This window comes from Astyanax mexicanus, chromosome 1 (assembly GCF_023375975.1).
Source record: "Astyanax mexicanus isolate ESR-SI-001 chromosome 1, AstMex3_surface, whole genome shotgun sequence".
Classification (NCBI taxonomy): domain Eukaryota; kingdom Metazoa; phylum Chordata; class Actinopteri; order Characiformes; family Acestrorhamphidae; genus Astyanax; species Astyanax mexicanus.
In genome coordinates, this window is record NC_064408.1 from 122,156,483 (window position 1) to 122,183,423 (window position 26,941).

Below are 26,941 nucleotides of genomic sequence, written 5' to 3' on the forward strand. Positions count from 1 at the left end.
CAATAAAATCTGAAATTTCCTTGCTTCAGTTGAATCTTGCACTTCTGAGAACCCTTGTACTTGCTGCTGCCAGGTTGCTATAGGCTGAAGCTTCTTCTTATTTCCCATCCCAAAATTTAGGCTCCCAATGTGCACCAGGAAACACTGGCATTATCATGTTAACATAGAAAATGAAAGACATAAAAAAAACAATCCTTACAGTAGTGGGCTCAATTTCAATTTGCAAAAATAATGTAAGAGGGATTGCTTAAAGTAGCATAAAAGTAGTTAAAACTAGGACAGAAACCAACAAAACAGAAAAAGGGAGAACTAGTTATTTATGGCTCTAATTAATTGAATATAAGTAATTTTATAATCAACCTGTTACAGATCTAATTTAATTAAACCCCACTTTTGTTTTAAATTAGCCTAATCGATCTCTAAAATAATTTAATACATTTAATCAGGAGGCCATCAATCTTTATGTGATTCAATGTGATTTGTTTAGATTTCAAATAACCTGTCCTGTCCTTAGATATTTGAAAACTAGTACCTAAACTATAGGACTAAAATGATAAAGTTCCCATGAAAAAAAGGAACTTTTTTCAGTTTTCAGTGTAGTTAATTACACAATATACTGCCAAAAGTAGTCTCTCAGCCGTCCAAATCACTGAACTCAGGTGTTCCTGACTCACTTCCACAGGTGTCCACAGGTGTATAATAAAAGCAGCAGCTAGTCAGTGGGGGAAAAAAGTGGACCTGACTACCCAGGGCCCGAGTAGGGAGAGGGGCTCATGAAAATCATGATTTTTTTTTACTGTAATAGGATGCAGCACCTGTGCAACAAGTCCAGTCATGAAATTTCTCTACTCACTACTAAATATTCCACAGCCAACTGTCAGTGATATTATTATAACACAGTGGAAGAGACTGCGAACGACAGAGACTCTGTGCTCTGCCAGTGTAAAATAACAGAGATGCTGAGGAGCATAGTGCACAGAGGAACCGACTTTCTGCAGACTCACTACACACCTCCAAACTTCATGTAGCTTCAGAGTTCATCACTACACACCTCCAAACTTCATGTAGCTTCAGAGTTCATCACTACACACCTCCAAACTTCATGTAGCTTCAGAGTTCATCACTACACACCTCCAAACTCCATGTAGCTTCAGAGTTCATCATCACTACACACCTCCAAACTTCATGTAGCTTCAGATTAGATCATCACTACACACCTCCAAACCTCATGTAGCTTCAGATTAGTTAATCACTACACACCTCCAAACTTCATGTAGCTTCAGAGTTCATCATCACTACACACCTCCAAACTTCATGTAGCTTCAGATTAGATCATCACTACACACCTCCAAACTTCATGTAGCTTCAGAGTTCATCATCACTACACACCTCCAAACTTCATGTAGCTTCAGAGTTCATCACTACACACCTCCAAACTTCATGTAGCTTCAGATTAGATCATCACTACACACCTCCAAACTTCATGTTGCTTCAGAGTTCATCACTACACACCTCCAAACTTCATGTAGCTTCAGAGTTCATCACTACACACCTCCAAACTTCATGTAGCTTCGGGGTTCATCACTACACACTTCCAAACTTCATGTAGCTTCAGATTAGATCATCACTACACACCTCCAAACTTCATGTTGCTTCAGAGTTCATCACTACACACCTCCAAACTTCATGTTGCTTCAGAGTTCATCACTACACACCTCCAAACTTCATGTAGCTTCAGAGTTCATCACTACACACCTCCAAACGTCATGCAGCTTCAGAGTTCATCACTACACACCTCCAAACTTCATGTAACTTCAGGGTTCATCACTACACACCTCAAACTACTGAGACAAACTACTAGCAATCTTTTTTATGCTTGTTATGAAGAATTCGGCCGTCCGGGTTTCTTTGGTTGCTTGTTCTGCTTCATCTTACCAGTAATTCTTGTACCCGTTGGTTTGAAGTGAGCATCTGAAAAATCTCTGTAAGAAGGGCTAACAAGCCCTATATCTTCCCCTAATCTACCCCTCCAGCCTAACAAGAACTGGGACACACGCAAAACAGAGGGGTAGGGGTAAGTGGTAGGACCAAGGGGTGAAATGGGATTAGGCCATAGTGTTGCACCCACTGAATGATTTTAATTAATTTAAAATATTTCATTGGCACTATGTATGTAAAACTTAAATCAGGCCAACTAAAAACACAAATTAGATTTAATATTTGAAATATTGAGTTGACAATTATTCAATAACAATTTCAACTAAGAATTCAGTTGCAGTTAATGGACATTTTGTTGAATGTAAAACAGATATCTACAATGGACCATCCACAAGTAAAGTGTTATTGATAAATATCATTACATCACAAACTAAAAGACAGCAAATGTTTACCACTTAGACCAATTTTATTTTTGTCAGTATGTGGGCCTGAAGGTATACAGAAAGTCAATACAATTTAGATCACAAATATTCCCATACTTAATCTCAATCTTATAGTATGCAAGCATAAAACATTGTTCTGCATCATTCAACAACATGCAGGTATTAACAAATCACACAATTCACAATTCATTCAGGCTCTTTTTTAAAGCGAAGTACAACATAGTGGTACTATTTGGGTCTATAGAAGTGTAGGGATCTCCGTGCTCCATAGTAGCGTAAAGGTCCTATGGGGAAAATGAAGAGAAATTAAACAATTCAATAATAAAAATTGACTTTATGTTGGTACACAAAAAAGCAATCTTTCTAAATACCTGCAAAGTGAAAGGGCAGCTAAGGTAATAAAAAACAACATTTATGCAGTTGTATGAAAAAAGCATTTATGCAGTGAAAAAAGCATTTTCTCATCAGTGTCCTCTTTTTGCATATTTGTAATTAGTTTGTTTCAGATAGCAATATATGTAATGAGATTGGTGATTGTGTGTCAGATCACCAGACGATGACTGGATATTCCCCTACTTAGAGCAGAATGCATGATTTTATTAATTATGGCGATTCATGCAGGCCCTAAAACAAGAAAGCACCATTCCACTGGAATAAATAAAGCAGTCTACCAGTCCTGAGCTTAAATACTGTAAGTGGACTGTGCTTAATAGTTAAGTCTGTGTCAGAAAACACAGATCATTTAAATTTAAGTTTCTGATTCCAATTCTACTAAGAAGAGTCACAGGTAATTCTGCAGATGCTTGTTCATGGCTATTGGTATGGGGTATTTAACTAATTTTAGGCATACCGTGTGTATGTTTGACCTTGTGTAAAACACTTGACACCATTTTCTTGTTTGTTACTATTAAATATATACGGTGCCACACTTTTAAGTTCAAAGAAATCACGACAGTATGTGACAAGTGTATTTCAATGTATACACTGACCATATGCAGCTGTATATTACAGTTTTTCTAGATTGTTTACACACAATTCCTGGTACTTGAGACCAACCCTTCAACCAGTTCTGCTATAATACAAGCACAATTCCTGCTCTACGCTCAAACTGCAGTTCTAAAACACACTTTTTCAAAACGCTACATACACAATTTTCTGCGTTTGGCACACTTTTTATGAATAAAATCTCTTGTTACTCTAAAGTTAATTACCCTACTATGCACACTGACTGGTCACATGGGCAAAAACCCTTCACACAGGTTTACAATCAGCAATCGAAACTTTAGCAGACCAAAACAGAACACACGATGCAGCACAGTTTTTGTTTATTGTAACTTTATACAATAAATTCTTCTGTTGTTTTGTATGTAAATCACTGCATCTTTGTGTTGGTTGCATGGTACACTGTATACATTGTTTTTTTTTGGAAAAATAAAATAGATTTTTACTGTCTATTTGTGTGAGTATAAAACAATATTAAATATTTTACAACGCACTTATGTATTTACTGTCTGTAGTAAGTGTAACACTGATAACAAAAGTTTCATTTTGCAGGAGAATTGAAGGGTTTTGCCCATCGTGTGTGCGTGTTTGTTGGATTTGTGTGTAGAGTTCTGAGAATATGAGGCATGTTTTTTTTTTTTTTCAGAAAATGTGTGTATATATTTTCTATTCTTCTGTGTTCCATATATATTTTCAGTTCTATTCTATTTTTCTATTCTATTTATCTATTCTTTTATGTTTTGAATTGCCTGAGTATGTTTCTTATTGTATTGTGTTGTTGCTGCTGGATGCCTAAATTTCCTTCGGGATAAATAAAGTATCTATCTATCTATCTATCTATCTATCTATCTATCTATCTATCTATCTATCTATCTATCTATCTATACGATCCAGAAAAACTGTAAAATGCTCTTATTTCTTTCTTTTTTTTGTTTCTCATTTGATTTTAAAGATTTACAACAATAATGCGGTAGTAACTACATTTTCATAGCACTGCAGAAATTACGTTAAAACAACTTTGAACAAAGAAGCAAAAAGTCGTACCTCCTCCGCCCGGCATCCTGATTGTAACAGAAATAATAGATAAATGTTCGATGCCGTAATCGCCAAGCTTGTCATTGTCTTCCATCGACATTCCCGCAAAAGACATCAGTATGTCCTGATCACCTAAAAAGGAAGAACATGTTTAGAGCACATAATATGTTAGAATAACAAATGAAAAACTTTTACATTTTCATTTTTTTAAATATATCTATCTATCAAAAAATGCAATACCCACCTGGTATTCCTCTGACCCTCTCTCTTAATTTCTGTTTTAAGTCCCTCACCGTCTTGTTCAGTGCTTCTGGTGCTGTGTTTGCCACATGAAGGCGCAAATCTCGACCATCTTTGCGAATGAGCACCTGGAAAACCATTATGATTCCAGTTGTCTTAAGCTGTATCAAACTGAGTTTGAAGTCTAGGAAACAACTCTCTGATTTAGCTGTCAAGTGTAGCTCTGCTTTCAGTACTGTCATTTTATGAGCTCCAACAACAGCCACCTCCCCCCGGAAGAGGTGTGTCAGTAGGTGTCCACATTGGAGAGCATTATAAAAATCACAGACACCAAAATTGAGTCTAATCACACGTCAGTGTCTCTGTTCTGCTGGTACAAAGCACTGCTGGGATCTGTTGGAGTAGTTTGCTCTGGTTTGATCTGGGATCAGTCACTACAAACAGAGCTCACAGTTCGGATTCAGTATCGGAAAAATGTCTGGTTTCTCTAAACGTAAGTGAATGTTCTTATGGACTCTTTGCTCCTTATATTCACATGTTTTACGTTTTTTCCAGTTTAAGCAAGGGGGGGTTGAATTGTTTTAAATGTGGCTGGATTCTTTATATTTGTGCTACAGTTAACTTAATGATGACAAAGAACAGCATGCTGGTACAGAGTCTGGTGAGCGTCCCTGTAAAGTAACGTTATACGGCACTAGTGGACATAGTGGATGTATGAAGTATGAAATGATTGAACTGCAGAGTATGAAAGTAAATGCCACAAGTAAATCCACAAAAAACATAATTTTTTCATCAATCGTATTTAAATAATGAGTTAAATTGAATTACTGGGTTTTTGGATACCATTCACTCAGTGAATCCGTGCAGTAGAACCAAATTGATTTCATGAATAGCTTATTAGAATACAAATCTTGCTAGCTTGAGCATAGGTTGATTTCATAAATATCCATGTAGCGCACAACAGTCATCATGTTTTAAACACAGGCCAGAAATATTTAAAAGTTAAGTGTTGAAAGTTAAAACTTTGGGAAGGTAATTGGAAAAGCATAATGCTATCTAGCTTTACCTATTCCCCATTCAAAGGGAGGAGGAGATGACCCTTTCTGCAGTCCCTCTGTGTAACCCATGCACATTTATTGATTCTTCAGAAAACAAAGGTTTTTGCTGCTTTTGCTTAAAGTAAGTCAGTCCTGTCAAAAGAAAGCTTTCTAATAAGTTGTAAAGCATTGCTGTGATGATTTGAATGCACTTCAACTTATCAGGGTTCAGTCTTATACTTAGTAGCTAAAAAATTATAGTTTTAGTCTAGTCTTTTAGTTTAGTTGCTGTGAACACACTTTAGACCTTTCTTTAGACATTTCTGAGATAGTCTGACATGACTAAAATGACTAAAACTACCTAAAATTGTTTGCTAACCAAATGCGAAATCTATTCCAATCACAGATGTTGCAAAAACCAATGATCAAAGGTGCTAATCTATAAAGAAAAGCCACATTGTAAGCATTTCTAGCTAATAATTTTAACCCTCCTGTTATGTTCTGGGTCAATTTGACCGGTATTAAAGTTTGAAGGCCTAGGAAAAAACAGTTAAAAGTATTTTTTTTAGTATAAAACTTCTTCTGCTTGCCTTGAATCATTAACTGTTGGAGGTAAGGAACACCATTGCACTAAATAGTGATAGAATAATTAGCAATGGAGTTAGTAATAAAATATTCACACTTTTTGGTTTGTTTCAGACATTTTTTGGATAATTAAACATGCACCTGGTCAAATTAACCTGGGAACACTATTGCTGTTTCTGACAAATGAACATAACAGGAGGGTTGAGCTCTGAACTTTGGGTACAACACCGGTATTGGCTACATATTGTAGTCTTGTGGAGTTGAGGAAGGAAATGGTGGAGGCCATTTATAGAGTTCATAAGTCTTTTCTGCCAGGTAAATTAAAATTGTGGTGTCTGCAGTTTGGTTTGTTGCCTTGTCTAAGGTGGCCACTGACAGTTTATGATATTCCGATCTCTGAGGTTGAAAGGTTAGAAAGGGTTATGAACAAGGCTATAAGGACATGGCTGCCATTGAGCCTTCCGGAGGTGTCGTGGGCTTAATTCAGCGAAACACTGACGAAGGAAGGTGTCTACCTGATAACCCCTGTGAAGAGCTTGAAATGAGGTTTGTGTTTTAGAATATGGGTGGAGGGAATAGGTTAGGTGTGGGTGCTAGTTGTGGTCTTTCTTGCTGTTCTTATAGTAGTTTCACACCTATTCGCTCCCCTGGTCTGTACGGCAGGAGGGAGATGGAATAGGTGAGCAGAATAGGCCAAGCCGGACTAGAGGGTGTCCTACTCAGTCTAGTGGCGCACTCCTCACTCTGCTCTCTACTCTGTTCTCCACTTACCTGCTCATGGACCACAAGCCCGGTAGCAATGCTCAAGTCTTTTTCGAATGGGCAACATGCATTCTAAGTGTAACTACACCAGGAGCATGTTCAAGCCTGAGCCCTATTAACTTATTTTCAGAAAAAAAAAGGTTCTGCTTAGGACTTAAAGTAGTATTGATTTGTGTAATAGTGTGTTTAGAGAGTGTGCTGTGGTTGGTTGATTGTTGTTATAATAGATCCTGGCTGAGCCCTATGCATAACCCCAGTTGTTATGTCCAGGATTAATCATCTTCCTGTATTATTGTACTTGATATGGTCTCCCCATTTGGTTGCTAGGCTGTTGCTATGGTATCCAAGGTCCTTTATATGTTGTTCTTAAGAAATTGCTATGGTATTCCAGGTGGCTGTTATGCTATTCTTAATCAGTTGCTATAGTCTCCCCAGGTGGTTTCTAGGTTGTTACTATGACGTTGCTATGCTATCCCAGGTGGCTCTTTGCTTTTGTTAAACAGCAACTACTGTCTTATCCCAGGTGGTTGCTAAACTGTTGATTTGTCAGGTGGTTGTTATGCTGTTATAAATCAGTTGCTATGGTATCCCCGATGGCTGTTTGCTGTTGCTAAACAGCAACCACTATCTTATTACAGTTGGTTGCTAGACTGTTGCACCGAGGTTGCTATAGCATGGTGGTTGTTATGCTGTTCTTTATCAGATTATAAGGTATTGCAGGGGGCTGTTTGCTGTTGATAAACAGCAACTACTGTCTTATAGCAAGTGGTTGCTACACTGTTGCTATGGTATCTCAGGTGGTTGTTATTGTGTTCTTAATCAGTTGCTATGGTATCCCAGGTGGCTGTTTGCTGTTGCTAAACTGTAACTACTGTCTTATCACAGGTGGTTGCTACACTGTTGCCATGACATTTTAGGTGGTTGTTAGGCTAAATTAGAGAAACAGATTCAGAAACTGAAGTTCTTTCTTCCAGAGCTGTATATAATGATGTTTGGTATATTTTGGTATATTTAACTTACACAGAACATTAAAATAAACAATCAGGTGGATTATCATAAAAAAATAAATCTACATCATTGTCACTTTTCTGTCAACATTTAGGCAGTGTTGGGCACATTACTTTGAAAAAGTAATTAGTTATAGTTACTAGTTACTTCTCCAAAAAAGTAACTGAGTTACTAATGGAGTTACTCCACTATAAAAGTAACTAGTTACCAGTAAAAGTAACTATTGCGGTACTTGTGTTATTTGTCCCTTAAAAAAAATGAACAAAAGAAAATAAATTATGTAATTACTATTATTATTAGAAAAATAACAAACGAAAATAAACCCAAAATGTTGACAAAAATATAATCTAACGAATAAAAAAAATAAGAAACGAAAAACTACACACGACCAAAGAAAATTACTAAGACTTGTAATAAAAACCCCGGAAAAAACAAATACGCGTCAGGGGATAAAAATTAAACAAACCAAACCACACTCAAAAGAAAAATGTATATATAAACAAACAAAAGAATGGACAAAAACATTAAAAACTCATTTAAATCCATTAAAAAACTAATTTAAAACAATCACAGGCTTTCTGCGCAGAATAATAAAAGTTTTGGTTAGTTTCAGTTTCAAATCATGAAAACAGCTCACCAAAACCTCAACCTATCCTTTATATTTGACAATATTTGATTAACTTACAGGTCCTTACTTATTTTTATTCAACTGAACTGAGTTTTATATTATTTATAGCCTCGCGCTGAATTCAGCTCTGTGCTGTAAAAGAAAAAGAGAGAGAGAGAGAGAGTGCGAGAGAGAGAGAGAGAAAGACAGAGCGAGAGAGGCGCAGCGAATTTTGCCTGATTTCTCTTGATTAATTATCAATACATTTGTTGGCTTTAGTGAATTTAATAAAAAGGAATTTTACTATACTTGTCCGACCTTATTTATTAAAACATTTTTTTTTCTTAGAAGAGAGATGTTATTCTGCACGTAATGCCTCGCGTAACGCCGCGCGCGCTGCGCCAATTTTAAAGCCTGGACGAGATTTTAATTAATGAATCAATATATTTAATAGTTTAATAAATTTGCCCTGGTGATAAGAAAATAACGCTAACATATAGCTTTATATTTCTGTGTATTTCAGATGTTTTAAGTTTTATATAATTGACGGACAGCAGACGCCGACAATGTGCTTTATTTTTCAGATATAAAAGTGAAATTCAGTTAAATAATAGCAAAGTTAAATAAAATAAATTTATGTTTAGTCAAAGTTCTTTTCTCTTTTAATTTTCCATTTCAAAAACTCCAGCATTTGAGTGAGAATAAGCATCTGTAGAAATTCTTAAACAGCAGAATGCTTGTCTGTTATATTAAGTTACAGTTATTTAGTCTGTGTACTGAACATAAATATAAATCCTTATAACTGACAGAAATAAATATAACCAATAATAATTTATAGTAAGAAGTGATGGTATGGGGTATTTTGGAGCGCAGGGCGCAGGGTGATCAATCGCGCAAAGCTTTTTTCCACCGCCAAGATAGAAACACGCCAGAAATTTACCTGAACACACATCATTTCCAGACCACCACGGCCATTCGGCGTTATTATATTCCAAAAGTCCAACGCTATTTTAAGGACGCTTGCAAGGCGTAAAAATAGACTGTTGACCGGTGGCAACGCGCCACGCCTTGCGCCCTTTGTCTGTATGCGCGAAGTTAAAAAAAATGTTAATTCAGCTGCTAAAGTAACGTGCAGTAATGGGGTGTCGGAAATCGTAAAGGCGTTATAGTTACAGTCAGAGTAATTTGTTAGATTACTCGTTACTGAAAAAAGTAACGGCGTTAGTAACGCCATTTATTTCAATGCCGTTACTAACTTCACCTTCCAGTCACCAACAATCCCATGCCAACCACCAGGGATATCACAGCAGCCGCTTAAGAACAGCAAACAGCCACTTGAGATACCATAGCAAGTGATTAAGAACAGCTATTTATAGGTATATGTTTGAGTAAAATGGACATTGTTGCTTTATTCTATAAACTACGGACAACATTTCTCCCAAATTCCAAATAAAAATATGCTGAAATAACAAAAAAAAAAAGCTGCAGAACTTTCAGACCTCGAATAATGCAAAGAAAACAAGTTCATATTCATAAAGTTTTAAAAGTTCAGAAATCAATATTTGGTGGAATAACCCTGGTTTTTAATCACATTTTTTTCATGCATGTTGGCATGTTCTCCTCCACCAGTCTTAAACACTGCTTTTGGATAACTTCATGCTTTCCATTCCAGGTGCAAAAATTCAAGCAGTTCAGTTTGGTTTGATGGTTTGTGACCATCCATCTTCCTCTTGATTATATTCCAGAGATTTTCAATTTGGTAAAATCAAAGAAACTCAACATTTTTTTAAGTGTTTTCTTATTTTTCCAGAGTATATATATATCTGTATATGATCTGCATGCCTCCTCTTCTTCTGTACTGGTGTGTGAAATAGTACTAAACGGTAAATAGTGAGTTTGTGCCCCCTAGTGGTGATACAGTGCCACACCGTTTAACTGGAGTGTGTGATGAGATCTATCGATTCTTTACAAACATTAGGAAACGTGTAAATTATGATATGAAGTGACTGTAATTACTATAGTAACAGTTTCTCATTAAAACAGTGTTATACAGAAAGGTAGGCATTGGTTTAATCCACAGATCCAGAACTACAGTCTGTAATTATAGAACTACAGATTGTCCTGTAGGTAAAGTGGAGCTAAAACTACTGCCTGTAGAAACTAGGAAATGGTCATAATGTGATGTTTGATCAGTGTACATTATATATCACACATTTTAGGGACTATTTTTTAGGACACACAGAGTACATAAAACAAATCAACGACTCTAGTTTTAGTGTTTTAGTTTATTTTTTAATAACATTAAATAGAACATACACAGAACCGCTTTTTTTTTTTTAAAAAAAGTGCAACCCAAACTCCTCCAGAATAAAACAAAACCGAACTCGACGCGGGTCGAGGACCTGGTCAGCAGCTCCTCTCAGGGCCATTCAGATGCTCCCTTTCCTTTTGTTGCTGAAGGACAGCTTTTTCCATTGAGACCAGAAATGTTTCCACAGTCACCACAGACATCTGCACACAGAGATAAAGACATTAAAGCTAACGATGCTCAGAATATTCAGATATACAAAGTACCAGTCAAATGTTTTAGTGGTTTTTCATTATTTTAAAATGTTCTGCATTGTAGATTAATACTATGAAAACTCATGCAAACTATGAAGAAAAACATGGAATTATTTAATAACTGCTCGAGGTCTAGTGTGAAGTTTCCACCAATCAGTGATGGTTTGGAGAATCATGTCTGTCATCTGCTGGTGTTGATCCACTGTGTTTTATTATCAAGTCTAAAGTCAATTTTAGTTTTGTTTTCCCACAAAGTCTTACAGCACTTCATGCTTCCCTCTGCTACTGACAACTTTTATTTTTATATTTTAGGGTTTGAGATAAGAGCTTATCAGAGCTGCTGATGTAAAATTTACCTTTGCATAAAGAGAATGAGCCAGAAAAGGGATTTTCCTCAGAGTCCGTCCACTCAGCCCTGCGCTCTTCCTGCAGAGAGAGAAGAACATTAATGAACACGATACATCACTCATCAGGACTTTAATATTCCCAACAGGGTCAAACATACAGCAGTGTGCAAAAGTATTCACACCCCTTGAACTTCTTCACATTTTGTCACCATACAACCATGATAGATCAACACAAAGTTATAAGCACATAATTGTGAAGTGTACCGTTTTTTTTACACTATAAACTGCACTTAAAATCCTTAAATTTACCCAAAAATCATCAGAGCTCCTTATAATCCGGTGCTCCTTATATATGAATTCTATCAGTCAGGTATTAAGGAGCAGTAAAGTCACTCTGCTGAAGTACAGAGTTATACAGGAGTTTCAGTTTAGTTCTACAGCAGTAATAGCATTACCCGCTAACTGCGCTAGCCATTCGGCCAATTGGAGGTGAGAATAAAAACCTAAACATTCAAAGTGTGGCTGACGAAAACCTGATAAAAAATAAATTTGCCAAAAAAATAAAAGTGATTTCATCGGAGCTCAGGTTGGCTACTTTTATTTATGTTTTTCTGCTATTAGGGGTGTGCCATATCATATACACTGCTCAAAAAAATAAAGGGAACACTCAAATAACACAATATAACTCCAAGTAAATCAAACTTCTGTGAAATCAAACTGTCCACTTAGGAAGCAACACTGATTGACAATCAATTTCACCTGCTGTTGTGCAAATGGAATAGACAACAGGTGGAAATTATTGGCAATTAGCAAGACACACTCAATAAAGGAGTGGTTCTGCAGGTGGGGACCACAGACCACTTCTCAGAACCTATGCTGTCTGGCTGATGTTTTGGTCAGTTTTGAATGTTGGTGGTGCTTTCACACTCGTGGTAGCATGAGACGGACTCTACAACCCACACAAGTGGCTCAGGTAGTGCAGCTCATCCAGGGTGGCACATCAATGCGAGCTGTGGCAAGAAGGTTTGCTGTGTCTGTCAGCGTAGTGTCCAGAGGCTGGAGGCGCTACCAGGGGACAGGCCAGTACACCAGGAGACGTGGAGGAGGCCGTAGGAGGGCAACAACCCAGCAGCAGGACCGCTACCTCCGCCTTTGTGCAAGAAGGAACAGGAGGAGCACTGCCAGAGCCCTGCAAAATGACCTCCAGCAGGCCACAAATGTGCATGTGTCTGCACAAACGGTTAGAAACCGACTCCATGAGGATGGTATGAGGGCCCGACGTCCACAGATGGGGGTTGTGCTCACAGCCCAACACCGTGCAGGACGCTTGGCATTTGCCAGAGAACACCAGGATTGGCAAATTCGCCACTGGCGCCTTGTGCTCTTCACAGATGAAAGCAGGTTCACACTGAGCACATGACAGACGTGACAGAGTCTGGAGACGCCGTGGAGAGCGTTCTGCTGCCTGCAACATCCTTCAGCATGACCGGTTTGGCAGTGGGTCAGTAATGGTGTGGGGTGGCATTTCTTTGGAGGGCCGCACAGCCCTCCATGTGCTCACCAGAGGTAGCCTGACTGCCATTAGGTACCGAGATGAGATCCTCAGACCCCTTGTGAGACCATATGCTGGTGCGGTTGGCCCTGGGTTCCTCCTAATGCAGGACAATGCTAGACCTCATGTGGCTGGAGTGTGTCAGCAGTTCCTGCAAGATGAAGGCATTGAAGCTATGGACTGGCCCGCCCGTTCCCCAGACCTGAATCCGATTGAGCACATCTGGGACATCATGTCTCGCTCCATCCACCAACGTCACGTTGCACCACAGACTGTCCAGGAGTTGGCGGATGCTTTAGTCCAGGTCTGGGAGGAGATCCCTCAGGAGACCATCCGCCACCTCATCAGGAGCATGCCCAGGCGTTGTAGGGAGGTCATACAGGCACGTGTAGGCCACACACAATACTGAGCCTCATTTTGACTTGTTTTAAGGACATTACATTAAAGTTGGATCAGCCTGTAGTGTGTTTTTTCACTTTAATTTTGTGTGTGGCTCCAAATCCAGGCCTCCATTGGTTAATAAATTTCATTTCCATTGATGATTTTTGTGTGATTTTGTTGTCAGCACATTCAACTTTGTACAGAACAAAGTATTCAATGAGAATATTTCATTCATTCAGATCTAGGATGTGTTATTTGAGTGTTCCCTTTATTTTTTTGAGCAGTGTATATTGTATGCAGTAATATAATTTAATTTTTATTCTGCTGCAATAGTGTAATCTTGAAATAATTTGTTTAATTTAGTGTTCTGTCATATCGCCAAGAGTATTGTTATCGCAAAAGTACCATGAAATACCGTGATATTATTTTAGTGTCATAATGCCCACCCCTTTCTGCTATTGTTGAATGTAATTGCAGCAGTTTCAGTGTAAGCAAAGTAGCCATTTGGTTCAATATTTGTTTAATTCCATTTATTTTCTTTTTAAAAAATGTTAAAATTCTAAAAAATAAAACTGATTTTATTCATAGTTCAGCAGGGGCTCAGGAGGGATACTCACTGTGCGATATTGTGCAATTTCAGGCTGAGCTCCGTCACTTTGCTCTTGATGTAACCCATGGTGTCCAGCTCTTCCAGGCTCAGCAGCTGCTGCCTCGGGTAAATTACCTGTTTCTACAGGTCCCATAAAAAACAGGGTAAAAAATCACATAATAAAATACAGATTTCATGATCTGAAACTCATACTGTCTGTGTTCGATCTGTGAAATATCCTCTGTCTGCTGAATGTGATTAAGTTCTGTCCATTTAAAACAACTATAATCTATTATCTAAAACTGCTTCAGTGCTGAAGTGGAATTGCTATCCGATGCATTTACTAAATTTGTATATAAAAAAACATGAGATTGAAAAGGCATTTAAATATCTAGGTGTTGTTTAAACATGGAAAGTACTGAAATTTAGTGAGTAAATATGTAATCAGACACAGACTAAACTGTGTGTAAACTGTGTGAGTGAGCCATTTACCCTTTATCTCCAATTGCGCTTTCTTTCCCCAGCACTTTGTATAATGCAGTACTGTTACAAATTAAATTTGTAGTTGACAAATTTAAATAATCGGCATTGTCGATTATATTGACTAATCGTTGTAGCCCTAATGGCTAAGTTAGCTCAGCTAGCTTTACTATCCTAATCCCATACAGCTCCTACCTTTCAGCTGAGACAAAGCATGACAAATGAAATTTCCTTTGAAAACAAAGGAAAAAAGAATACAAGTATTTTCTCTCTCTTGAACTTTCTAGAACTAGTTCTAAGCTGTTGTATTCAGCAGGTAGAACACACACACACCTTCATGAGCTCCTCCAGACAGGACAGGTATATCTTGTAGATGGCGTTTGCACCCGGAGGGCCGATATACATCCTTATGTCTGCTCTGTCCAAAAAGGCTGAGTCGATCTTTTCCGTCACGTTGGAGGTAGTGAGAATCACGACATTCGGATATCTGTGTTAAAGAATAAAAGTCAGACAAGTTAAACAAGTGCTGGATGTTAATCTACACAGATTTCTCCTTAAAACTGTTTATTTGGGTGAATAAAGTGCTTCCGTTTATTTACAGTAAGCTTAGATTTTCAGATTTCTACTAAAGCTTGAGCATTAGCAGCTAAATGCTAGCGGTTAACGGCTAATGCCACCCGACAGCACTACAATGAGGAACCCTAAGTGTTTCGGTAAGCCAGGGCGTTTTTACACTGTAAATATGCAGGTTACAGTTAATGCTAATGTTAATGCTGCTCCAGCAGTGCTAGCCAGGGTTAGCAGCAGACTACAGTCCAATAATACTGACCTCACTAGTAACTAATAGTAGGAACAGGGATGTCGGCAAGTTTTCCTTCTAATTCAGCAGGTCTCGCTACTGGGTGACCACAGCAAAAGAGCTAGCGCTGTGGTTAGCGGCTAATGCTAATGCTGCTCCAGCAGTGCTAGCCAGGGTTAGCAGCAGGGTACAGACCAATAATACTCATCTCTGAATGGCCAAAGAACTAGCGCTTAGCGGCTAATGCAACTGGTGCTCCAGCAGTGCTTGCCAGGGTTAGCAGCAGGCTAGAGGCCGATACTACTTTACTGCTCCTTAAGACCTGACTGGTAGAATTCATACATAAGGAGCACCGGATTATAAGGAGCACTGAAGATTTTTGGGGAAATTACAGGATTTTAAGTGTGCCTTCTAGTGTAAAAATACCGTATATATAAAGTGAAGTGTCTATATTTTACAATAATTTTATTATTATTATTATTATTATTATTATTATTATTATTATTATTATATAGCATAGGCTTCACCTGTTGATCTTTCAGATAATAATGCAACTGAACAGAGAAACCCATCAACTTGTTTTATTTTTCTGTGTTTTAATTTATAAAATAGTAATCAATTAATTGAGAAATATATTCTGAGCAAAGGAATCCATAATGAAATTTAACATTGGTTAGAAAACAGACACACACTGACCGTTTCAGTTGGTCCAGTTGAGTGAGGACGGAGTTGACGACCCGGACAGCGTCTGAAGGCTCAGTTCCAGCCTGAGCGGCGTTTCTCGCTGCCGTCAGACTCTCTACCTGCACATAACAATAATACAGTTATATTAACCCATACAGATATAATTAAACCCATTTCTAAATACAGATGCCAACTTCATAAATCATCATAATTCATCTGTTTGTCTGTCTGTCTGCCACTCAAACTGATAACATACCTGTATCATTTATGATAAAAAACATGGGATTTGGGCCACTATTACCTGCTGTGTGCCTTAGAGGCAGATATTTAAAAAAAACTACAAAATGTGCTCAGAAAGAAACAGAGACCCTTTTCTGTTCGACAGCATCAGTAAACCTAAAAAAATAAATTAAAGCTTCCAAAATACATTCCAAACAACAGATCAAACACACATACACACACACACACTCACATACTTCACAGGTGCAAACACGTACAGCTTACCTGCCAGGTATTTAGCAATACAGCGAATAAAAGAAGCTGGTGTAAATCAATAACCTGTACTGAGACACACAGCAACTATAAACTCTCTACCTCAGTAACTGCTGTGATTATATATGTTCTATATGTTACAGTATGTTACACATCTCTGCACCTTATCCCCACTATACACTTTACTATACACATTATTATACCGTATCGGTACTGCACTGTCCTGTCTTTAAATTGTCTCGTCTTTTGTATTTATTGTAGTGTTATAATGTCACACCTTGCACTTGTCTATTGCTTGTTGTCCCATGTTACACCATGGTCCCGGAGGAATGTTATTTCACTACAGTGTGTACCTGTACTCAGATGTAATGACATGTAATAAGATGTAATGTAATGACTCTATTGACTCAGCAGGCCAAAGCTTACCTCATCAATAAGCACAAAGACAAGAGCCTCTTTATCATCGATCAGTTCCTGAATCTTCTGGAACATCTTCGTGACGAGTTTACCGCTCTATAAAACAGAGTCAGGACATGTTAATCCATTATATTATAAAGCTTTCTTATATAAACTTACATTTAATATTTTTTCAGTATTTTAAAATGCTCAACATTGTAGATTAATACTAAAGAAATACTAAAGTGTTAAACAAACCAAAATAAGTTTTATATTTTTTATTCTTTAAAGTAGCTCCTCCTGCTTAGATTAGACAGTTTTCCACATCTCTGCTGGATTTTCTCAGTCAGTTTTATGAGGTAGAGTCACCTGGAATTCAGGCTAATTTCAGTTAACAGCTGTGCTGAACTCTTCAAGAGTTAATTACTTGAATTTCTTGTCTCTTAATAAAGTGTTAGAGAGCATCAGTTAAAGTAAAGTAGTGAAGAGGTAGAGTTACAGGTATACAGTGAATAGTGAATATTTGAGTAATGTTCGAATCCAGATTATGAGAAGCAACAACTACAACTAAATAAAGAATAAAAATTACTTAAGAGGAAATAAAGTTTTCTCTGTTGTACAGGATAAGTTTATCAGAGTTACCAGCCTCAGAAACCGCAAGTCAACAGCTCCTCAGATAAGAGCACCTAAATGCTTCAGAGTATTCTGGTTTGTTTAACACTTTTAAGTTTCTACATGATTCATTATGTGTTCCTTCATAGTCTGAATCACTTCACTATTCATTTACTTTGTAGGAAATAAAAAGAAAAAAGACACTGAATGAGAAGGTGTGTCCAAACTTTTGACTGGTACTGAACATAATGTGGGGGAAAAAAGCATTAGAACAAATCAAGTGTATTAAAGAGAGTTAATACTGCTTTTGTTGAAGTAAAGGTTTCTCTACTGTAGACTTTCTACTAGATCATCCATTCATTGTTATTGTGGGGAGCATATTTTGACATCATCGTTATCGTGGGCAGTGAATCGTGATATCATTATCATGGACAATGTATTGTGCTGCCCATGATAATGATGACATCACTGTTATCACTGGCTATGTACTGCATATAATATAGCTTACTGCTATATAATGTGATATAATCGTTATCGTGGGGGATGTACCGTGAGAATATCATTATCACACAGAATCTATTGTGATGTCGTTATTGTGGGAAATGTTTTGCAATATAATCGTTAGAGTGGGGGATGTATCAGAAGATTACTGTTATCATAGAGAAATTATCATTATATTGTTATCTTGGGGAATGTACTGTGATATATTCTTTATTATGGGGAACGTATTGTGATATAATCATTATTGCGGGGGACATATTGTGAGATTATCGTTATTGTACGGGATGTTTAGTGATATCGTTATCGTAAGGACTATACTGCGATATCATCATTATCGTGGCGGATCTATCATGAGATTATCATAATCGTTGAGAATGTTTTATGATATCATTATTTTGGGGAATGTATTGTGATATAATCGTTATTGTGGAAGATCTATCGTGAGATTATCGTTATTGTAGAGAATGTTTTGTGATATTGTTATCGTGAGGAACTTATTGCGAAATAATAGTTATTATGAGGATGTATCGTGAGATAATCGTTATTGTAGACTATATATTGTTATTGAAGGTAATGTATCCCGATATCGTTATTGTGGGGGATGTATTGTGATATTATCGTTATTGTACAAAATGTATTGTGACATTATTCCGGGGAACATATCGTGATAATATGGTATTATGAGATGCCCTATTATTCACACCACTTTTCCTCAACTCATCCCATCTGAAAGTATTGGATGGAGCTCCACTATGGCCCACACTTGGCAATAGTTTTACATGGAGCCAATAGACTCGTGTTTGTTTATCTGCTCCAGACAGTCCATACTTCTCTTCTACAGGGACTGAACAAGTTGTGAGTTTGTGTCAGCAATGGGTGCAACCTAAAGTAGCTTAAATAAAGCTGCATTCATTAGAAAGAATGTCCACAAACACTTGTAGGACATGTAGGTTCTTCTGTATGGGGGATCAGAAAGAAGTGAGAATCAGTCGTACCTCTGAGAACCACTTTGAAAACAGACTGTGGCTGTTGATTTCCACGAACTGTCCGTACGCGTATCTGCCAAACCAAGATAAACTCATATGAGTGAAGAAAGCTGATTATACAGGGGAGCCATGATGTATTAGTGCTTGTATAAACCTCCTCACCTTCCGCACATCCTGATCGAGAGTTTCTGAGCAAGTGCTTTACATAAGGACGTCTTTCCCGTGCCTGGAGGACCTAAAGAATTCAAATACATGCAATGTTTTTACTTTTTCCTACGTAGTAAATAAATAGTGAAGTGATTCAGACTATAAATGAACACATAAGGAATCGTGTAGTATCTTAAAAGTTTTAAACACACCAAAATACTCTGTGAAAAAGCATTTAGATGCTCTTATCTCTTTCTGAGGCTGGTAACTCTGATAAACGTATCCTGTACAACAGAGAAAACTCCTGATGAGTACCAGTTTCATCATAATGTTTTTTTGATGGTCTTTGGGTACGTTTACATCACCAAATCAGATGTTTTGCTCAATGTGGCTCAATTTTTTCAAATCAGATCTAGGCCACTTTCATATGTGGTTACATTTGTGAATGTGAACCGTCAAGATTGACCAATCCGATCTGAGCAAATGTTTCGGATAGTTGAGTTGTTCTTGCCGTTATCTGGATTAGAACATTACTCAAATATTCTCTATTCACTGTATACCTGTAACTCTACCTCTTCACTACTTTACTTTAACTGATGCTCTCAAACACTTTATTAAGAGACAAGAAATTCAAGTAATTAACTCTTGATGAGTTCAGCACAGCTGTTAACTGAAAGCCTGAATTCCAGGTGACTCTACCTCATAAAACTGACTGAGAAAATCCAGCAGAGGAGCTACTTTAAAGAATCTAAAATATAAAAAATATTCTGGTTTGTTTAACACTTTTTTGTTAATTAAATAATTCCAGATGTTTTCTTTTCACAATTTGGATGAAAAAAAGAACTGGATTTTATGTGTGTTTAAATTTTGACTGGAACTGTACATTAAATTATGACCAATACTACTTCAGAATTTTGATATGCACTGATATAAGACAGGAACTAGTTCCCAGGCTGTCCCCTGAGGTAACACTACATGATAAACTAACATACTGTTGTCCCATGACTTCTGGCACACCAGTATACTTCTGCAAACTTAGTAATGTGAACTCACCATAAAGCAACACAACCCGATTCCACGTAATGAGATTGCTGTCAACGTTTTTGTCAGAAAAGAAAATCGCTGTTGAGACATAATTCAAGAGCTAGAGGGGGAGGAAAAAAGGCATTTTTATTGTTAAATTAATTATTTAATATTTAGTGCAACGTTCTGTAGAATAGTTAAAAATGTCTTACTTGTGTTTTGATATCTTCTTCATAAATCAAGCTTTCCCAAATACCGTGAAGCTCGGCTGTAGAAGAGAAAACAGGGGTTATTTTACTTGGGATGAATTTCTGGTTTGAATTCTCTGAATTGGATCAAGCAGATAAAGATGATGCTGATGATGATGATAATGGAGAAACTGGCCATTAAAAAAACTGATGAAAAAGCTAGAGTCACATAAAATTCATATTCAGTGTTACCCAAATCATATCTTGATAAATAACTGATTAGTCAGTTGCTGGTAATATTTATTAATAATACTGAGAAGCTCAGACATTACACAGCAGGATAAGCCAGTGGACTTCTTCTGAGGGAGGGATCTGTACCTACTGTTTGTGGAAGTCAGCAGATAAGGGAGATGTAAGAAGTTTCAAATGATGAGTTTTGTGTTTCCATCACAGTTAAGCAGTAAAGCATGAATTAGCTTGTTTGTGTTTTGCCATTTAGCACAAGCTAACCTGCTGGGAGAAGCCAGTGATTGGCTGCGGAGAGCTCCTCGTCTTCCTCCAGGTTGAGTGTACTGGGTCCGTCATCGCTCAGAGAGAAGATGTGAATGCATAGATTAGTCGTCCTCAGATCAATTTTCTGCAAGGAGAGGGTAAAAAAAAAATGACATTTTTTTTTTTTTTTAGTGGTGTCAAACAATTCATTAATTTTTCAACAATTCTGCAAGTAATCACTCTTTAATTGTTCTTTGATTTAAAAAAAATAAATGCTGTCATTTTCCTGTATTTTTGGCAGGGTAACAAAAATAAACTTTTAACTTTATTATAATATCGACATCTATCGGTTAATAAGTGCACCAGTGACTGCGAGCGCGCGCACACACACACACACGCACACACACACACACAGAGCGGAGAGTGTGTGGAGATGTGTTAGCTGGCAAACATATTCGAGTGTCTGACAGTTACATTAAAAAATAAATTTATAGCAAAAGCTATGACCTGCTGAGCCATCTGTGTCTTCGATCATATGGACATGTGTTTTTGAGCCAATCCGTGTTTTACAGCATATACATATATACATATACATATATATATATATATATATATATACATATAAACATATAAATATATATATATATATATATTTATATGTATATATATATATACACACATATATATATATATATATTTTTTTGGAAGCCCAATGTCTGCTTTTAATAATAAAATGTTAGTTTCACTGTAAAATGTTTTTTACTTTTAGTAAAAGTCAGAAAATTTTAATTAAACCGCTAATACATCAGCAGTGTGAGTCCTGTCACTGTCTGTCTGACTGCCACAGACACTCGTGCTTTCCATAAAGACTACACTTCCCAGGAGGCACCTGCACTCAACCTACTGGACATGCTGGATCATGTGACACTTCAGCATTCCAGCTCGCCATGCTTCTGAGATTGCTCACACCTGGGCTTCCCAGTATAAACAGCCCCTGCTTTCTTCCTCTGGTTGCCGATATTGAATCTATTTGTATAGCTCTTCTAACTAAAGTTTCCTTTGTGTTTTGACCATTTTTGCTTCCCTGACTACTCTTTTGCCTAGCCCTTTGTTATTTTTGTCAGCCGTTTTGTTGCTGACCTGTTTTGTTTATGCTGCCCTTTGGTTATTGACCCTGCCTGTCCCTGACTATTCCTATAAGCCTGATCCCTTATTTAATAAATTGAGTGTTTAGTATCCGCGACTGTCTGTCAGGCCATTAATTTGTGGTAAAAAATTATGCAGTAAGATTTCTAGATGAATCACGTTGACAAAACTTATGTTTACCAAATATCTCATAATTATTTAAGAGGTTTTATTCATTATGGACATCTGTAAATAATTACATTTAGTAATAGCACTGTAGTAAGATAAATATGGTTAAAATCGGAGTGATTTAACCATTAAAAGGATGTTAAAACAGCCAAAAACGAATGGCTTTCTTTACAGCTGGCTTATAAAGCACATTTTCAGCTGCACACACTGCCCAAAACAGGCTGTTAAATATACCTCACTTACCGAGAGTACATCCATGTCCACCACAGCAATCGACTCAACATTTTTCCTCAGGAATTCGTCATCAAACTCCGTCCACTTGTAGGACCCGGTCACCAGGCTGTGTCGGTCCAGCAGAGGCAGAATATGAGTCCTCACCTCAGCTCGTCTCACTGTGCTGGAATGTATAATGTTAAAAATTTTAAACACAGAACAAAAGCTAGGATCATTTATTTTGCTATTTTTTTTGTTAATTTGCTGTGATTGATCACGATTAATCAATTTTTTTCTTCTTGACACTGAACACTCAATAATGTAAATTTAAATGCAAAATATTAGAATCAATGTAAGATCTAGAGATGGACCGATCAGTGTTTTTCAGTCCAATTTCTATCATCTTTCAGCTCACACAGATGCCAGACAAACCTGGTACAGATTATTTTAATTACGGCCATTTCTAAACAAACACTGTGAATCTAAGCTCACTGTAACTAAACTAAAGAGCTTTACTGACCAAAACTGCAGAAATGCAGTCCCAACATCGACCACCTCACTGCCTGTGTACTGGGGTCATATATATTTACTGTTAAAAAATATATAATCACGTAAGAAATGCACTTTAAGTGCAAACAAAATTGATGCTTATCCAGCACTAAAAACAGTCGGAACATGATTTCTTTAGCTTTCTGGCTGCAGCTGCTGCACTTCTGCAGTGCTTGGTGTTGTGTGTGGTTAGTGGTGTTTGTTAGCTCTGCTACTCACTGATGGGGAGCGGTATTATCTGGTTAGTTGGGTTTAAATCTTTACTTTTCACTACAAGACGCATTTAATCCTATACATATGCAGAAACTGCACAAACCCTGAAAACTCCAGAATGAGCTGAGCTTGTAGCACTAAGTGGTTACTGACTGGTCTTGCTGCTGCAAGAGTTTCATCTAGCGGCTGGACGAAGAACTGCAGCTTCTTACGACCATACTGCCCCAACAGTAATCCACATGCAGAAACGCTGCTGTATTGGTTGCGTTAGCTTAACAGTACACCATGCTAAATAAGAATTATGTCAGGAAATTTGACGGGCCAAATTTGGAAAATAATAAATTTGTGTTAAATGTTTCTAGATTAATCACATATAGGCCTGTCACAATAATTACATTATTGACTTATCATACAGTACATGGAGATGACCTCAATAATATTTAATAATGGTGATCTTCTGGTGGTCTATTGTGTTTTTTTTGTATGTTTGTTCACATATATAACAATAAAGAGTATTTTAGCCAGTCATGCTAAATGACCAATCAGTGCTTCAAGAACTGTGACTCCAGACGCACAGTGTGCAGTGACTGCAGTAGGTGAAGAAAAAAGTAAAAAAAAAAAAAAAAAACTTTAACCCTTTAATGGTGGACATATGGACATCAGTGAATGGTACCTTTCAGACTTGACATGCACTTCTATATGCACATCAGTGAAGCTGTCCTCACTGAGCTGCTGATTAGCGCCTTCCATCATGTCTTCATTCATCCTTTAAATGGCAGAAAGAAAATATATATGGCAATATAGTTTGGGCTTTTTGTATGATAAACAGTCAAATATCAATCAAGTCAATCAAAAGTTCGTTTTATTATTTGGTCAGTTAATATTAAACAGTTTCTGGTCGAATTGTATTTTTGTAACAGGCTATTTAAGCTAATTTACAGCATAGCAAACCAGCTTTCACACACAAAGATAGAAGTGCCAATTTGGAGCTAGCTCGCTAACTAACCTAGCTAACTTATATTCACTGCCTTCCAGAGAAGAGTCGCTGCGTCTGTGGTTGAATTAAAACAAGTTGCATTTAACACATCTACCTAAAAAAATCTGCTCTCACCATTACCACAAAATTCACCTCATCTTTTAATTAGTGATCCTCCTATAGCTAACAGAGTTAATTATATTATTTAACCTTTAGGTTAATTATTATTCAAGCCTGCAGGCCAGCTTGAATGTCTTTTGAACCTAATTGGGGATGCTTATCCACCATTCAGACTCTCCTTTGTTGCAAACTTTCGTAATTTTTCTCTTTCCTCCACGACCAGGGAGTTTAGTTACAATGCCATGGGTTGGAAGCTTCTTGATTGTGTAGTGAATCGTGGACAAAGGAGAATCAAGATCTCTGGTTTCAGGTGTGATTTTTATATTGCCCACACCTGTTACTCGCCTCCCACAGTTGAGTTTATATGAGCATCACATGCTTAAAACTTAAAAAGTTATCTATGTGCTAATTTTGGAGTTTTGCAAGAAATAATGCCAAATAATAATATATTTATTCTGTTTTTTTTGTGAGGTTCCAGTTCAAACAAAAGTAATAAACGTGTAATTGTCTTTATTTTCTGAGGGAAATAATGCAGGCTATTTCATTTTCAGGAGAAATAATTCAGGCTAAATAAACACAAGCAAAGCAAAGAGCAAATTAAAATTATTCAGAAACAAACTTTACATTAATTCAGCGTGAAAAACAACCGAGTAACATACAGGGTAGTACATTAAAACAGCGCACAACAATTTAATACACTTGTTAGCTAATAATCTAACCTGTATATACAGCTCTGGAAAAATTGAAGAGAACACTTCAGTTTCTGAATCAGTTTGAGTAAAATGAACATTGTTGTTTTATTTTATAAACTACGGACAACATTTCTCCCAAATTCCAAATAAAAATATTCATTTAGAGCTTTTATTTGTAGTAAATGAGAAGCTGAAGTAACAAAAAAGATGCAGAGCTTTCAGACCTCAAATAATGCAAAGAAAACAAGTTCATATTCATAAAGTTTTAAGAGTTCAGAAATCAATAACACAGTTTTCATGCATCTTGGCATGTTATCCACCAGTCTTACACACTGCTTTTGGATAACGTTATGCTGCTTTACACCTGGTGCAAAAAATTAAGCAGTTCAGTTTGGTTTGATGGCTTGTGATCAATTATCTTCCTCTTGATTATATTACAGATGTTTTCAATTTTGTAAAATCAAAGAAGCTCATTATTTTTACGTGCTCTCATTTTTTTCCAGAGCTGTATTTAACGCAGCTACGTCAACTGCGTTAGCTGCGTCAGCTGTGGTGAATACCGCACTGTGCGCAGTTTTGTGCGCAGCCTCAGTGAAGTTTAGCAGCGATGCTAACCCGGGTTATCTAGTCCCTCAGGAAAAACTGCGAGTATGACAGCGAATATCTCCCACATATCTGATTAAACAGCCGCTTAACCCGCGCCCCGCTGACCTATATCAGAGCGGAGACGTGTAAAAAACCGTATTAAACAGAATTAAAACCGAATTAAAGCCAAAAAACTCACATCTCAGCGCTGCTCTAAATCCGCGCACACCCACACAGCTTCCCGCGCAAATATCAACTCATGCCCCGCCCCCTCCAGCACAGCACCCCTCAGCGACATGATTGGCTATCGCTTTTCAACTCAGACCTCTGATTGGATAATTTCTGCTGTCAGTCACGGTGATCCGCTATAAACCTGTGTACATGTGTAGTTAAATAGAAATTCTAAAAACACGATATTTAAAACCTATTCAGTTAGCATGTCTCTTATTTTTTTAATAAAATATAAACTGTTATTTATATCCATTATTATTAAACTCCATTACACCATTATTTTATTAAATGTATTTTTTACATTTCATTACATGAAATATATATATATATATTTATAAAATACTTGACTTGTCTATTTTTTATTTTTTAAATGGGAAAATTATAAACTTAGGTAAGTAAATATTCTATGTTTTGTCTGTCACATGTAAAGCTTTTTGAACCCTATCATTTTATTTTTATTAATAGCACTTATTATATTTGCTCAATAATATTTGTTCTGAATGAAAATAGAAATAAAAAAATAATATTTAATCACATTTACTATACATTAACAATACATACATGATCTGACTAAACATGCAACATTGCATATAAACCTAATAATAAAATTAAAAAACACATTATAATATTTAAAACCTATTTAGTCAGCCTTGTTTTTATGTTTAATAAATACTTATACATAATCATTCATAATTTATTTATTAACACTATGTTTATGTTTTTATAAAAGAAAACATGAAAAAAATGAATAAAAAATATTTTATTTTATTTTTATAAATAGCGTTTATAGTCATGGTTACTACGGAGATTGTTTTATATTTTTATAAACAGCGTTTAAGATAAAAGTCCCCCTCTGGGGGGCGTGGCATCGGAGCGGAAGTAGTCCTGGGACCTGGGAGCAGTAGCTAAACAGTAGTGTTGCAGCAGCTTCTGGTTTCTGCTGGTTAAAACAATTCGGATTCGTGTTTAAACCGGTTTATTTGGGTGCGGATTGAAGCGGAGGATGGAGCAAAAACATAAGAAGTATAAACCGGAGTGGAGGGCAGTAGAAGGAAGTAGGAGTTTGATTAAAAACGATTTAAACTGCAGAGCATTTTTCTAATAATCACAATAATATAACAGTTATTAATACACTACAGACCCACTCACCATTACTGTGT

The 26,941-nt window shown here is 36.9% G+C and overlaps 1 protein-coding gene and 1 long non-coding RNA gene across 7 annotated transcripts; both read right to left on the reverse strand.

Moving 5' to 3' along the window:
- Positions 1-1,007: 1,007 nt before the first annotated feature.
- LOC125803020 (uncharacterized) lies at positions 1,008-1,763 on the reverse strand. Of its 6 annotated transcripts, XR_007440104.1 has the most exons (4): positions 1,676-1,762; positions 1,261-1,552; positions 1,175-1,217; positions 1,028-1,091 (listed from the first exon to the last, which is right to left on the reverse strand). It is a non-coding gene; the product is annotated as an uncharacterized LOC125803020 (long non-coding RNA). The 6 variants fall into 6 exon arrangements; XR_007440085.1 differs by having other exon boundaries at positions 1,008-1,217; positions 1,261-1,472; positions 1,716-1,763; XR_007440101.1 differs by having other exon boundaries at positions 1,008-1,217; positions 1,304-1,552; positions 1,676-1,761.
- Positions 1,764-10,922: 9,159 nt separating this feature from the next.
- On the reverse strand, positions 10,923-25,818 carry trip13 (thyroid hormone receptor interactor 13). Its single transcript, XM_022666421.2, has 14 exons — positions 25,750-25,818; positions 23,851-23,943; positions 22,446-22,599; positions 20,907-21,033; positions 20,421-20,476; positions 20,239-20,329; positions 19,201-19,273; positions 19,048-19,111; positions 16,970-17,056; positions 16,064-16,170; positions 14,902-15,055; positions 14,117-14,229; positions 11,576-11,645; positions 10,923-11,168 (listed from the first exon to the last, which is right to left on the reverse strand). Coding segments are annotated over exons 1-14 (1,296 nt in total). The 5' UTR covers positions 25,752-25,818; the 3' UTR covers positions 10,923-11,063.
- Between the last annotated feature and the right edge of the window lie 1,123 nt (positions 25,819-26,941).

Bases quoted from the DNA above. Each gene is read 5' to 3' on its own strand.
- trip13 (XM_022666421.2), bottom strand. The intron at 15,056-16,063 runs GTCAGTGTGTGT...TCTTTAACACAG, and splicing joins CAACTGGACCAACTGAAACG to ATATCCGAATGTCGTGATTC. The intron at 14,230-14,901 runs GTGTGTGTGTGT...TGGGACCTGTAG, and splicing joins GTCTGGAGGAGCTCATGAAG to AAACAGGTAATTTACCCGAG.